This window comes from Drosophila elegans, unplaced genomic scaffold (assembly GCF_018152505.1).
Source record: "Drosophila elegans isolate 14027-0461.03 unplaced genomic scaffold, ASM1815250v1 contig_183, whole genome shotgun sequence".
Taxonomy (NCBI): Eukaryota; Metazoa; Arthropoda; class Insecta; order Diptera; family Drosophilidae; genus Drosophila; species Drosophila elegans.
This window is the reverse complement of record NW_024545550.1, coordinates 11756808-11770315: the sequence shown is the minus strand read 5'-3', so window position 1 is coordinate 11770315 and position 13508 is coordinate 11756808. Positions and strand designations below refer to the sequence as shown.

Genomic DNA, 13508 nt, shown 5'->3' with positions numbered 1-13508 from the left:
AAAAGCTCCCCTCGAAAAAATCGTTTCACAATTTAAAAATAATGCACATGCACCTCGGGCATCTGAATTTCGAATCTGAATCTGAATCTGAGTCTGCATGTGCATGTGCATAGCCATGTGCTTAGATTCTCGTCTACTTGAATACAAGCAAACATTCTAAAAGTTTATAGCTGTCACAGGAGTGCAGATATATTTCAGCACCCAAGAGTGCGCCAGCACACATATTTAATTAAGTATTATAATATATAGGCAAAATGAATTTATACGTGCCCCTACGTTATGTTTATGTTGTGAAATAATGACTTTTGTAATTAATTTGCCAGTGCATTTCCTCCTGTCACTTGAATCATAAATGATGCCAAGCGCCGAAAGGCGTATAAAATAAAATGAAAATTGGCTTTACAAAGTTCAGACCTGGTCACTATAATGGATTTATAACGTAATTAAACTGAAGGGTAATCGGGTTTTAACAGCTTCTTAAATCTCAAATTCAATTATCATATTTAAATCAAAAGCTTTCCGCTTCGAAGCTTTGTTACTTTTCGAAAAAACACTAAAACGAACATCTTATTTTAGTTTTCACCACCAGCAAACAATGCAATTCTATACAAAAACTTAGACGAAGCCTAAAACTAGGCAAACCTATTCGATTAAAGTCTTTAATAATAATAATAATTTATATATAAATATTTAATGATAGCCAACATTCTCTCTGGGCAGAAAAGCGCAGGCAATGGAGGCCAGTAAGCCAACGAACGCATAGGTGGACATAGCTTGAACCTTGGATGAATCCATCAAAACTTGGGCCACAAAGGGGGTTAGCATAGCACCAAGTCTGGCCAACACGGAACATCCCGAAACGCCCACGGATCTCAAAGCGGCGGGGTATATTTCCGGAGTGTACACATATATAGCCTGGAAAATACCAGATATCGTTCCACGGGCAATGAAAAGCGTTACGGACGTAGAAAAGCGACTAGAAAAGATTTATATTAAAATTTAATATATCTAGAACTCCAGTTACCCTACCTTGTAACCGACATCAACACCAAAGTGCAGAGTACAAGAACCAGATATTGCAGAACAATGGTTCTCTTCTTGCCAAATAGTTTGATAACCTTGATTGTTATTAGTATGCCCGGAAATTCCGACAGCGTAATCCACAGCAGATCCATGAAGTCGGACGTCATAAAGGTAACGCACTCATTTGGGTTATTCTCCTTGTTTCTGGCCACCAGAAGCTCGGTTGTGACCAGCACCAATCCGTAGTAACAGAAGGCCGAAGCCAGCCATATAAACCACAGCAGTATAGTGGTGCGATATAGGTTCGAACTGAGTAGCGATCTGAAACTCTCCGTAGAACTCGGTTCCTCATCGGCCATCAAGCGACCCATCAGCATATGTCTTTTGTTATTATGAGCTATCTGAAATCAGAGAGTCTCAAGGAATATATATATATTGAAATTGTATTATTACTTACCTGTTCCAAAACCTTGATGGCTTTGTCATTATGCCCATTGTAAGAGTAATAGCGTGCTGATTCACTAAGCCACTGCATATCGATTAAACTGTCTTTAAAATAAGTTACCTAAAAACAAATAGTTATCCTTACCGGTGATAAAAGTGTAAAAATTAATAGAGGCGTTGCTGAAAGAGCCAAAAGTCCACGCCATCCATAGTAAGGATAGACAACTAGGGCTAGAACAACTTCGAAGCAAGCTCCCAAGGCCCAGAAACACTGAAAGAAATTTAGAGTTTCATTAAAAAGAGGAATGTAAATATATATATACAGCTGTGGTCAAAATAATAGTAGTTTTTTAGCTAATGGAAGTAGCACAGTTTGAAAGCCACATTTTAAATTTGTTTTATATTTTTGGGAAGCTAATACTAAAATATAAGCTAAATAAAAATGGAAATGATTAAAAAAAAGTTTTTAAATTTTTAATTTAAAAAGTAGATCAGAAATTAAAATAATTTTTATTCCAATACAAAGTGCAGAAGAAGGACAATTTTTGTTTATATTAATAAATTGTTATAGAAACATTTACTAATCTTTATTAACAGTTTTATTGTTAAGTATGCACTATGATTAATTAAATGAAAACTTGTTCTATTCTTAGGTATGTGTTATGGTTACTTTAAATTGTAGTACACAATTACACTATTATTTTGACCGCAACTTTATGTAAGTACTCACATCCATTAGCACCACGCACTTTCCCTTGTGTTTGGTGGGCAGAAACTCCGCATATAAGGTGACCCTTTTGGGTTAAAGAAAGTTTATCAGGTGCAGCATTACTTAGCCAATGGAATTACAATTACTCACGATTGTGGAACGCAGCCAATTGCAAAACCCACCAGCCCTCTGAGGGTTAAAAGCCAGGCATAACTGGGAGCCACTGAACTTAGTATGCTATATAAGACTAATAATACTCCAAATAAAGTGAGGGCCTGAAAAATAATTGAATAATTTGATGTATCTACTATTAAAACTGATAAAACCTACCGACTTTCGACCATATCTATTGCTTAGTTGTGTCCAAAAACTGGAACTCAGCATCATGCCCAAAAACACAATGGTTGTGACCGAGGCCTGTTGGAGTTTTGTGACATTCCACTCACAGAATAGAGCTGGACCGAGGATGCTCAAGATGGCCATCTCCATGGAGTCGGACATCCAGCAGAGACCCACCAGAAGCGACAACTTGACGTGAAACCAACCGAAACCGAAGGCATTGATCGCCTGCTGAACAGTGTAAGTGTCTGTGGAAAGAGTTTTTAGACACGCAGAAATGGGGGAAATGGGTGAAATGATTTCAGTAGGTACTCACCATCTGGATTTATGGATACAGTCTTTAGCTCTAAAGTAGATGAGTGTGCCTCCCTTTGTGCAAAATTAACCGTCGAAGGAAGAGCGGCAGTCTCGTTGTTTAGATAGTACATCTTGTGAGCTAGAAACACTTAAGAAAGTTAATTGAAATGCCCCTCCCAAATTTGTATTTTAAACAATCTATCAGAAATTACACTACTAAAAAGTCATACATTGTACAAAAAGTATAATTTTTTGATATAAACTTAAAAAAATAATAGGTTCTACACTTCACCAGCTTTATTTACCTCTTTTCAATAGTAAAACAAAAGTAAAAATTTAAGACTGTGATTTATGTCTTTGAATGTAAATACACAGAACTGGCGCCATTTGATTTCAGCATAACCAAATAAACTGCTTTACAATTAATTTACAATTTTAAAAACAAGTACGTTTGGAGCTCTAATAACAAATAACAACTTTCTTAGACACTTTCTTTTTGCAAATAAGAAACTGAGAATCAGTTGTAATGTAAACAACACGCACACAGATACAAGCAATTCTCATAAAGGTTGTAAAAGGTAACGACCGAAGACTCTCTACAAAATCAGTCGATCGATAACGATAGTGAGCGCTCAGCTTGAAATAAATTTAAAATTTAAAACGTATTTATTTAAAAAATAAAATAAACGAAATAGGCTGTTTTAATAGATTGTCAAATACACCCACAATTATTAAGTTCTGTCAAGTCAACCGAAACACACGTTTTTAACGCTTACCAATCAGAGTTCCATTTTCATATTAAGATGGACAAGGATTCTTACCAAAATTTCTCATTAGACTCTACGTCCAGTTCGCAATTTGCTCTTCCGCCGGTCTGCAATCCCAAAAGAAAGAAACCGGAAAAGGTTGAGGCTGAAAAGTGCGGCGAGGAAACCTCTCCACACTGCTCCAATGTAATCACTTCGTCATCCACGTCCTCAACGTCCACCATATCCGTAGGCGCCTTCGATTCGGAATGCAAGCTCCATAAGGCAACGGTTCCCGAGGCCCCGAATATTGGCTATGAATTGAATGTGGCCAAGTCCATATTGCAGAAATACAGCACTCTCAGTGGCGACAACTTGTGAGTACGATACTATTAAATAGGGTATATTTACAATATGAAAACAATATTGCTACTGGGATTCCACGTGCAGATTCGAAATGCCTGTTTTAGTTCATATATTAATATATATATAATAACTCGAGCTATTGTTTAGGAAGTTATTTGCAAAGCCCAGCAGATGGCGCCACTCAATTTTTACTCGGGGCATATTTATTTTGAAATTGATAATGGTCGAGACACTCAACTATAGCTTTCCTTTTTATTTTTAAATTTGAATACTTAAGCAAAAGACTTTCTTTTTTTTTAAATATATTAAAACTTTGTAATCCTTACTTATTTAAAAACCTTAATAACCATCTTACCAGATTTGATCACTTAAGTGATATCATAAAAAGAGTAATAGACGAGCGTCCCCCCAATGTGATAGATTTCTTCGAGGAATTTAGCCGGAATGTGCGCGAACAAAAGTTCCATTTGCCAGAACGTTTTCCTCCGAGCGGTGTTTTCGACGAAGTTCGCACCTTCCGGGTGGCCAAGCAAATTCTCCAATCCATGAAGGTAGTATAAGACATGACCTATGGATAGCACCATACCATCTTAGCCATGTAATATAATTAATAGCTGCCCTATAATATCGAAGGCGAGGATTTGTTGGGCGAGGACATGTCCGGCGAAGATGCAAGGACAAATGAAGAGTTTCGCCTGGTGATCGACGATTCCATGCGCTACTTTGTGACTTTCAACGAGCGAGTCCAGCAATTGCAGTTCTATTGGGCACAGTGTGGATTTAGCATATGCAACGATGACATATTTCAGTTGGCCAGTGCCATGAACCGTCTGCAGACCCATCCCTCGATAATGCAGTGCAGGTTTTGGGGTTGCATCAATGGACTGAAGGCCTCCTACTACATAGTTGAGGCCTCACTGACCCGCGAGGAAGTGGCCTCCCGACTGGTCATGATGGAGGAGGAGTTGAGGGAGAAACAGACTCCATATAAGATGCGAAAGGACAGGCAGGATAAGCCCTTGCCGGCGCACATTGGTCCGGAATTGACGCCGGGCATGTATGGTTGGGAGGACTATCCGTCCGAGGAGCTGGAGAAAATGAGACCCAAGGCGGCACCCGTTCCCTTGGTTGAGGAAATAGAGCACTACGACATTCCACCGGAGTTAATTGGCCAGGGATGCAATAGGTACTCCTATTTCGTGGTGAACTCGCTGTTCGACGATTGGATCGAGTTGCCCATTGTGACGCCACGACAGATCGTTGTGTCCCGGCACATCAAAAAGTTCCTCACCGGCGATCTGGAGGCGGATGTCATTTCCTATCCCTGCTTTCCGGGCAAAGAGAAGCACTACCTTCGGGCCCTGATAGGTCGCATCACTGCCAGCACTTATATAGCGCCTGTGGGCTACTACAGGCGGATGACCAAGAAGGAGAAGCGCATGTTCGATGGCGAGGTGGACGACGAGGGCGAGGAGGAGGAGGAGGCGGAAGAAGAGGAGGAGGAGGTCAATGAAGGCGAGGAGGGGCAAATAGAAGGTAGGTCTACAACATATTAAGAACTAATCTTAATACCAGGTTTTGAAAATGCTCAAATGGTTTACATGTTTTTGCTTTGATTGTGCTTTTGCTGCTAACGTTTTGGAATCCAAAAGCAAAGCAGCAGCAAAGCAACTTGCTGCAAAAGCAATTTTAGAGTATAATTTTACTTAGTTTTACTGTTACCTACTCTGAACAATCTGGTTAAAAGCTAATTGGTTTTGAAAATGAAATGCTTACTTCCCAATTGCTTTGCTTTTGAAGTTCGAAATGTTAATGTAGCTTTGTGCTTCCAAAGGTCAAAGCAAAATCAAAGTCAAATAAAATGCTTTCACAGCACTTGCCTGACTTTCTCAGCAAAGCAAAGCAAATACATTATATTTAAAAGGTACTTTGATTTTTCATTGCTTTCATTTGAAAAGTATTTCGAGCTCACTGCAACAGCACAGTATAGATTAAGAAACTTTGGCTTTCTTGCTTTGATTCCCAGATAACGACGTAATGCTGATGAAGAATGAGAAGTACGAAGCAGAACCTCTTGGATCTCTGGCCACTCCAGTGGCTTGGGTTCATGTCAGATCGAACATCCTCAATGTCCAGGGTCGAGTGGTTTGGTACGACGAGGAGAAGGCCCAGAAGGAGAGGGAAAAGGCCCTGGCTCTCTATTTGAAAATGCAAATGATGGCCGAGATGGAGGAAGAACAGGAGGAGGAGGACGAAGAGGAGGAGGAGGAGGAGGACGAGGATGAGGGCGAAGAGGAGGGCATGATCGAGGGCTTCAATCAACCCGAAGTGGGTCCCAGTATTCTGTCCTCCTGTGCCAATGACACGAACGCCGAAGTTCCGGTTCCGTGGTTGGTCCGCTTGACCAGCAAGTACACCAACCAGAAGGAGCGAATGCTCCTCATGCAATCCAACATCTGGCCTGGTGCCTTCACCTTTGTCTTCGAGAAGACCTGCGAGTCCATATACTTGGGCTGGGGCCACAAGTACTACGCCCGCAACGTTCCCTTCAAGCATTTGCCCACGGTGCAGGAGGAGTATCCCCACGATGCCGAGGACTTTATCGAGGCCAGTGATCCAACTGTGGAGGAGGAGGAAGCCTACAAGGCCTGGCTGCTGAGGAAACAGCAAAAGGATGCCTATGCCGCAGAGGATGTCGAAGATTACGATGATGAAGAGTTCGGCGATCAATATGACAATGAATAGTATTATAACCTGTTAAATCTAAGTTTAATTTTTACTTTCGGTTTATGCAATTAAATGTCTTAGCAATATAGCATATGCACATTGTTGGGATGGACCTATATACTTGTACCTAGGTAAGCAAATATGAGGCTACCTTTACCTAACCCAGGTAAAGATTTTTATTTATCTTAAAAAATTGATTTGTTGCTTATTCAGGTACTGAAATATTTTTATTCCATTTTGTTTTCAAATTAGCTGGAAACCACTAAATTGAATTTGGTATTGTTTTCCCCGAAATGTTAATACAAAATATCATAATATCACTACAAATTAAAGAAAAGTTACATGTTTCTACAGGCAGTCTTAATTTCCAGGGCGTATACACAATATCACATTTCCTCTGTAACTTTGTGAAGAACAAATTCTCCTCAAAATTATTAAATTAAGCAAATAACATTGTATTAAAAGATGTTTTCTTTTTTACCTTTTTGTAGCTTTTACCTTACCTATGTAGTTACTTAACAAATTGTGAACCTTTTACCTTATCCAAGTACTTATTTACACAAATACCATGTACCTTACCTATATTCAAAAAACTGGTAACTTTTCCAACACTGCATTTGCATTTTTTTTGTGAGCTTTAGTTTGATTTTATTAAATGGAAATAAAATACATATCGTGTATCTAAAGTGAATAATATTGGACTTACAATTTACTTCACTCCTTATGTACAATTACGCTTTCTAAAACGGGCTTTAAAAGTAAACTTAACTGAAATCACACGTGCACTTCGCCATCCTATAATGCGTCATTAAGTTAAATAGCTCTTTGAACCATATGTACATTGCAGCTTTCGTGTGTTAAATGTAATTTAGTTATCGTTGGCTTTGACTTTTGCACATGGAACCCATGCAGTCTTACTGGCTAAACACGAAATCGAACAAATGTGGTAATACAACGGGCATCTCCTAAAACAATGCAACTGCTTACAGCTTCATAGATTGCTGCAACTTCTCTGTGGCATTTGCAGACGGCTTTATAGATTCCTGCTTGGCCGCATTGGCTTCAGGCTGCGAGTAAAGATGAAAAGTTAATGACAAACACGAAAGTAGGACATTCAAATAAATACATACCTTGGGGACCACTGAGCTATCTTCACTGCTGGGAGGTTTAGTATTTCCCATGCTCTGAATGCAAAAGCTCTTCAGCTGATCCATGGAAGCAGCAAGCATGCTATTCTTAGTGTTTGTTAGCGTTATCTGAGGTTAATAAATTTTCATTAATCTTGAAGTTCTAGCCACAGGAAACGCGTTCGTCTTACCTCTTTTTCAATTTTATCTATAGACTCATCGAAGCCTGTTACCTTCTGCTTGTATTCCGGCCAACTGTTACTTATTGTGGCCACATGGGACGTAATGTTCTCCGATCGATCCAACAGGTCGTCTATTTTCGTCTGCAATAAACCAAATAAATAATAATAAGTATTAGTACTGATAACGCAAACATTTGCATGAGATTACCTTATGCATAGATATTTCCTCGCCGAGCATTTTCGTTGTTTGACTTAGGGTATTATTCACATCCTTAAGATCGTTGGCCAATAACTTAAAGGAGTTAAGAGTGGTTTTGTTGAGAGCTGCAATGTCTTCCGATAAGTTTGCGGGCAAGGCGTTGGCCTGAAGCGTGGGTAATTGCGAAAGATTGACCTGAAAAAGTAATGTATTTATTTAATTCAGTTCATAACCAAAGAAAATGATAGTTAAAACACACCTTTAATGCTTCTGTTTCGGCCTGCAGGGTTTTCTGAACCTCGGTGTACTTGTTGTAGTGCTCCTTGATGGCCTCTATATCGGTGGCCACGGCTTCTATCTTGGCCCCAAAGTCGGCCACCAACTTCTCATCCTTGCCGTGGTTTCTCTGAGCTGCCACTGCCGCCTCCAGGTTGCTAAAGTTATTGCGTAAACTCTCCATGGTCTTTTGCATTTCATTTATTTCCGTAATGACGGCTGTTTGATTCTTCAGCAGGTAAGACGATGTTTCGTGCCATCTTTGCAGGGTGTCCGGAAAGTTTTTGCTCATGGCAGACACTGGAATATTACATAATTAATATACTGTAAAGTAGTAAGTAATAATAACATACCCTCTTCGATCTTCTGACGATAATCGGTTAGTTGCTGACGCAAATCGAAATATAGCCAGTACAAAATGGCCACAATTAAAATGCCAATGATTCCCAATAAAAGGGGGCCGCACATGCGGAAATAGGCAATTTTCCGATGACTACGCCGACTAGAACCAGCTACGTTTGTCTGAAAAGAACGCAATATTTATTGAGACAGCATATATTTGTTTTTCTTTGTTCATTCGTTATGGATATATGAATTTTCGAAAGTATATATGTATCTCTCAGAACCAATGAGCTGGGAAAGTTGATTTCGGCAGGTCGAGATATACATAAATACAAACACATTTAACCTTGTACTTGATATATAAATATAGTAAGTGCCTTACCCATGCGTAATCCTCAGGGTCATCGGTCGAGACCGAGAGCAGTTTGTCCTGGGAATGGGTGGCTCCGCCCGGGATTCTCCGGTTGGCCCTCTTGGAGGAGGTCGCCTGCGACTGGGCTATCAGGGCGTCCAGCTCGCGACGTTTCTTCATTTTCTTGCCAGCCCGAAGGGGCACTTCAATGCGATGATGGCAGTCCATTGCTTCGCTACTGCAAACGCTCGTCTCCAGTGGAATTCTCGAAGGTCCGTGGTGGTCGCAGGTCCCAAATTTTACATTTTCTCAGTGCGTAAGTGTAAGTCCAGTAGCTTTGTAACTCTGGAACAACCATAACATGTACTTATACTGATAAAAAGATTGCTTCTGCGCATGATTTATATTAATAGTGATTAAGATTAAGATACTTTTATCGGTGTTTATCGATAAATGTGTTTCAATACTTTTGAAAAAGATTTTTAGTTTTTTAAGATGCGAAATACCTTTGGAATTAACCGTTTTTGGAGTAGATTTAACTCTGTTGATTTGAAGTTACTTAAATATTTTGACCTAAAAACGACCCCCGCATCGATAGGTTCGGTATATTTTGGGGTTCTAATAATGGTCCCACTGCCCCCAAACGACTTGCATTGATTTTTACGCTGTGCTTGCTTTATCGATCTAGTTTAATTAAGTTTTTAGTCAGTCCGCAATGTTTTGTGCGCTTCTACTAGTCTGCTCAGAGTTTCCGTTTAGTGTGTTCTAACATAGGATCTTTGGGATCACTTGTTCGTTGATGTCGTGCATGCATTGTCACTGATTTCGAAATGGCCAAGAACAGCTTTAAGACTTTAATCAGCCAGAAACACAAAACGTTTCCGGCCGACCTCAATATGTACGGAATGAAGTGCAAATCGCAACTGTTGGAGGATCAGGAGAACGTGACCCTGATCATCAATCGCCGGAATTCAATTCGCCAGAAGCCGAAAAGTTGGTCCTGGACCCTGCTGCGTTGCAGGTGGCAAAAGAAGCTAGTTCTGTTGCTAATATTTATTTGTGTGTGCGTTCTAATTGTTTTCGCCAACACGCATCTCTTGGTTCGCGGCAATATCCTCTCGGCATTCCTGTCCAGTCGTCTCAATAAACTCTCGCATGCGGAGCTAGAGGAGGCGGCAGTCAGAAATCCGGATAACCAGGCAACGACCCCGGTGGTTCCGCCGATTTTGAGGCCCACCCACTACCTGCTGAACTATTCCGCCGCCCAGCTGGAGTTGGGCGCCCACTTGAATGGCTTCTCGTCGGACTACAACATCTTCGTGATATACACGCGGGAGAACTACCATCTCAACCTGAAGTTCGACCTGTTCGCCCACAGTTTGCTTAAGCACACCAGTGCCCAGCTGCATCTGCATGTGATCACGGACAGCGAGAGTCAGACGTCGGTGCTGGAGATCCTGCAGCGACAGATCCGGCGATTCCGCAGGACGGTCCTGTACACCATATACGATGTGAAGGTCTGCTCCAGCATTATACAGGACATAGCCGCCAAGTTGTCGCCGTACTTTAGCTCAACCCCGAACTCGTACTATAGCGACTCCCTGTTTTTCCTATCCCTTGGCCTGCACAGAATCGCCGATGGCAGCCTGAACAGAGCGATCCTGCTTGATTGTGATATAGTCTTCCGATCCGATGTCCGGCTGCTCTTCAACGAGTTCGATCACTTCCTGCCGCACCAGCTCTACGGACTTGCCCCGGAACTGACGCCCGTCTATCGCCATATCCTGTACCGCTACCGTGTGCGGTATCCCAAGACCAGTTTCGGCAATCCCTACTATCCGATGAACAACGAACAGCAACATAGTCATATCCATCACGGTTATCCGGGCCTCAACTCCGGCGTGGTGCTGCTGCTCCTCAACCGCATCAGGAACTCAAAGTCCTACCTGGAGAAGCTGACCCACTCGGAGGTGCACACGCTGGTGGCCAAGTACTCATTCAAGGGACATCTCGGCGACCAGGACTTCTTCACGCTCCTGGGCTACGAATATCCCAACTTGATCTACAGACTGGACTGCATTTGGAACAGGCAGCTGTGCACTTGGTGGAAGGATCACGGCTACAGCGACATTTTCGATGCATATTTCCGGTGCGAGGGCAATATTAAAATGTATCATGGCAACTGTAATACGCGAATTCCAGAATAAATAAAATTGTTATAGTAATATTAAAACTTACCGCTTTTGCATTGGCTTTCCTTCGAAATGTTCTTGCCAACCAGCAATCTATCGGAACATTGGAAATGGGTCGATGAAAATAAAACATTAGGGTGTTACAATAAACTTTGAATATTAAAAACTTACATATTTGGATTATCTTGAAAAATTAAATATAACCTTAAATTTTAAATACGAATGTTTGCAGTAAAATACCATTTAAATGTAAATAACAATTTAAAATGTAGGCGGTTGAAATGGTTATCGATAGGCATGAAGCAACGTAGTGAGAACACGCCGATTTCGTGGTCAACATTTCACAGGGTGATTCGTGCAGGCGATTTCTCCTTCTTGTTTCTTATCTTTAACCTTCATTTTTGGCTACGCGTTAAATTGGTGATTTAGTGGCCAAGAATCAGTCGAGCATAAGTAGTAAACGATGGCGCCGAATGCAGCTGTACCAGTGGAGCGCTATGAGCCCCAAAACATCGGGATCAACGCCATTCTCTTGGGGCCGCCGGGTTCCGGCAAGGGAACGCAGGTGGGTCCAAAGTTACATAATGTGTGCTTCACTGACACGGACGCTACGCTATATAGTCTATAAATAAATAAATACAACGTGTTCAAATGCGCGGGCCTGTGTTTGCAAATATGCAAGAGCCTAGTTAATTCCCAATGAAATTAAATTATAACTTAACTTATTAAATGCACACATGTGAAGTTTTGTATCTGCACATACGGATTGATATGTGTAAAGAAATTACTTGACCCTGAATCAAATTAAATGATTGGCGAAAAGAAACGAATTAAATGAGGCCACCTAAAGGCAATCAAGTGGGTATTATGCAGCACAGCTATTAAAAGCCAACGAGAACTTTCTTAGTCACAAAGGAATGCATCTTATCTAGCGGCTAGATAGCCTTTTTGATATGAGCGGTGCTAAATTGATTAAAGTTCATTTAAACTTATCAATGGTTTTAATTATGTCCACTTTATAGGCTCCCCTGCTAAAGGAGAAGTTCTGCGTCTGCCATTTGTCCACTGGCGACATGCTGCGGGCAGAGATTTCATCGGGTTCCAAGCTGGGAGCCGAACTCAAGAAGGTCATGGATGCCGGCAAGCTGGTCTCCGATGATCTGGTGGTGGACATGATTGACTCCAACCTGGATAAGCCCGAGTGCAAGAACGGTTTCCTCCTGGACGGATTCCCCAGGACTGTCGTTCAAGCTGAGAAGGTAAGCTCCATTAGAATGTCTCCCTATTTCCATCAAACTAAACCCATTTTACCTTGCATTTCCAGCTCGACACATTGCTGGACAAGAGGAAAGCCAATCTGGATGCTGTCATTGAGTTTGCCATCGACGATAGTCTGTTGGTGAGGCGAATCACTGGCCGTTTGATCCACCAGTCCAGCGGGCGCTCCTATCACGATGAGTTCGCTCCCCCCAAGAAACCCATGACGGATGATGTTAGTATAGAGTTGTTCCAAAGAAGTAAAGATTACAGAACGTATCCAATCCTTAGGTGACCGGTGAACCTCTGATCCGACGAAGCGATGACAACGCCGAGGCTTTGAAGAAGCGACTGGAGTCATATCACAAGCAGACGAGGCCCCTGGTCGATTACTACGGCCTGCGGGGACTGCACTTCAAGGTGGACGCAGCCAGGAAGTCCAGCGACGTCTTCTCCACCATCGAAACCATATTCCAACGCAAACGTCCCGCCCAGGTTCAATTATGATTTGTTCCTGCGCAGTGATTAAGTACTACTAACTGCCTCCTGACAATTTACTTTTGAGACACACCCACACACACCTAAACCCACACACAACGTTTAAGCCTAAAGTTAGAGTTGCATCTAGGAAATCAGCATCCTAAATAGACGAAATTACCATTACTCGAGAAGGTGTACAGGTACGACTACTTTCCTTGTACAGATTTCTAAAATGTATTAGTGTTTGTTACTTTTTACATTTCGCTATTTGTAACTACAATAAAACTTAACGAAAAACAAGTATATTTTATGGAAAACGTTTAGTTTGAATTACTGGTTGCGGTAGCGGGCTGTTTAAAAACCAATAATACGGTGAGATTATACTATACTTAACTTGTGGCATATAAAGCAAACTTTGAATTGAGTATTAATGGAAAGATTCTAATTGTT

General features: G+C 41.3%; 5 protein-coding genes across 7 annotated transcripts; 3 read left to right on the top strand and 2 right to left on the bottom strand.

The window, feature by feature from the left end:
* Positions 1-606: 606 nt before the first annotated feature.
* On the bottom strand, positions 607-3746 carry LOC108144398 (synaptic vesicle 2-related protein). Of its 2 annotated transcripts, none has more exons than XM_017269177.2 (9): positions 3634-3746; positions 2832-2951; positions 2507-2763; positions 2327-2451; positions 2198-2261; positions 1613-1738; positions 1481-1552; positions 1030-1424; positions 607-976 (listed from the first exon to the last, which is right to left on the bottom strand). In XM_017269177.2, exons 1-9 carry the CDS (start codon positions 3644-3646, stop codon positions 691-693), a joined length of 1458 nt encoding a protein of 485 aa, XP_017124666.1. In that variant the 5' UTR covers positions 3647-3746; the 3' UTR covers positions 607-690. The 2 variants fall into 2 exon arrangements, with proteins under 2 accessions (XP_017124666.1, XP_017124667.1); XM_017269178.2 differs by lacking the exon at positions 3634-3746 and adding an exon at positions 3118-3348.
* LOC108144396 (radial spoke head protein 4 homolog A) lies at positions 3538-6737 on the top strand. The gene is made up of 4 exons (XM_017269176.2): positions 3538-3935; positions 4283-4475; positions 4539-5460; positions 5951-6737. Exons 1-4 carry the CDS (start codon positions 3616-3618, stop codon positions 6667-6669), a joined length of 2154 nt encoding a protein of 717 aa, XP_017124665.1. The 5' UTR covers positions 3538-3615; the 3' UTR covers positions 6670-6737.
* A 545-nt stretch (positions 6738-7282) lies between these two features.
* Positions 7283-9507, bottom strand: LOC108144773. The gene is made up of 7 exons (XM_017269883.2): positions 9160-9507; positions 8789-8957; positions 8419-8735; positions 8169-8354; positions 7970-8101; positions 7782-7907; positions 7283-7718 (listed from the first exon to the last, which is right to left on the bottom strand). The coding sequence occupies exons 1-7, from the start codon at positions 9355-9357 to the stop codon at positions 7635-7637; spliced, it is 1212 nt and encodes a 403-aa protein (XP_017125372.1). The 5' UTR covers positions 9358-9507; the 3' UTR covers positions 7283-7634.
* Positions 9508-9740: 233 nt separating this feature from the next.
* LOC108144772 (xyloside xylosyltransferase 1) lies at positions 9741-11362 on the top strand. The gene has a single exon (XM_017269882.2). The coding sequence runs from the start codon at positions 9960-9962 to the stop codon at positions 11334-11336; it is 1377 nt and encodes a 458-aa protein (XP_017125371.1). The 5' UTR covers positions 9741-9959; the 3' UTR covers positions 11337-11362.
* Positions 11363-11685: 323 nt separating this feature from the next.
* On the top strand, positions 11686-13375 carry LOC108144514 (adenylate kinase). 2 transcript variants are annotated; one of them, XM_017269454.2, is made up of 4 exons: positions 11686-11886; positions 12344-12580; positions 12646-12813; positions 12870-13375. In XM_017269454.2, the coding sequence occupies exons 1-4, from the start codon at positions 11785-11787 to the stop codon at positions 13083-13085; spliced, it is 723 nt and encodes a 240-aa protein (XP_017124943.1). In that variant the 5' UTR covers positions 11686-11784; the 3' UTR covers positions 13086-13375. The 2 variants fall into 2 exon arrangements, with proteins under 2 accessions (XP_017124943.1, XP_041563503.1); XM_041707569.1 differs by lacking the exon at positions 11686-11886 and adding an exon at positions 12141-12179.
* The last annotated feature ends 133 nt before the right edge of the window (positions 13376-13508 follow it).

Excerpts from the sequence above, each read along its gene's own strand:
- LOC108144396 (XM_017269176.2), top strand. The coding sequence starts at position 3,616 with ATGGACAAGGATTCTTACCAAAATTTCTCATTAGACTCTACGTCCAGT. Across the intron at positions 3,936-4,282 it reads ACTCTCAGTGGCGACAACTT|ATTTGATCACTTAAGTGATA; the intron begins GTGAGTACGATA and ends CCATCTTACCAG. Across the intron at positions 5,461-5,950 it reads CGAGGAGGGGCAAATAGAAG|ATAACGACGTAATGCTGATG; the intron begins GTAGGTCTACAA and ends TTTGATTCCCAG.
- LOC108144398 (XM_017269177.2), bottom strand. Across the intron at positions 2,262-2,326 it reads ATTGGCTGCGTTCCACAATC|GGTCACCTTATATGCGGAGT; the intron begins GTGAGTAATTGT and ends TTAACCCAAAAG. Across the intron at positions 1,553-1,612 it reads TTTTTACACTTTTATCACCG|TGGCTTAGTGAATCAGCACG; the intron begins GTAAGGATAACT and ends ATCGATATGCAG.
- LOC108144773 (XM_017269883.2), bottom strand. The coding sequence starts at position 9,357 with ATGGACTGCCATCATCGCATTGAAGTGCCCCTTCGGGCTGGCAAGAAA. Across the intron at positions 7,908-7,969 it reads TAGATAAAATTGAAAAAGAG|ATAACGCTAACAAACACTAA; the intron begins GTAAGACGAACG and ends TATTAACCTCAG. Across the intron at positions 7,719-7,781 it reads ATAGCTCAGTGGTCCCCAAG|CCTGAAGCCAATGCGGCCAA; the intron begins GTATGTATTTAT and ends CTTTACTCGCAG.
- LOC108144772 (XM_017269882.2), top strand. The coding sequence starts at position 9,960 with ATGGCCAAGAACAGCTTTAAGACTTTAATCAGCCAGAAACACAAAACG.
- LOC108144514 (XM_017269454.2), top strand. The coding sequence starts at position 11,785 with ATGGCGCCGAATGCAGCTGTACCAGTGGAGCGCTATGAGCCCCAAAAC. Across the intron at positions 12,581-12,645 it reads CTGTCGTTCAAGCTGAGAAG|CTCGACACATTGCTGGACAA; the intron begins GTAAGCTCCATT and ends TTGCATTTCCAG. Across the intron at positions 12,814-12,869 it reads AGAAACCCATGACGGATGAT|GTGACCGGTGAACCTCTGAT; the intron begins GTTAGTATAGAG and ends TCCAATCCTTAG.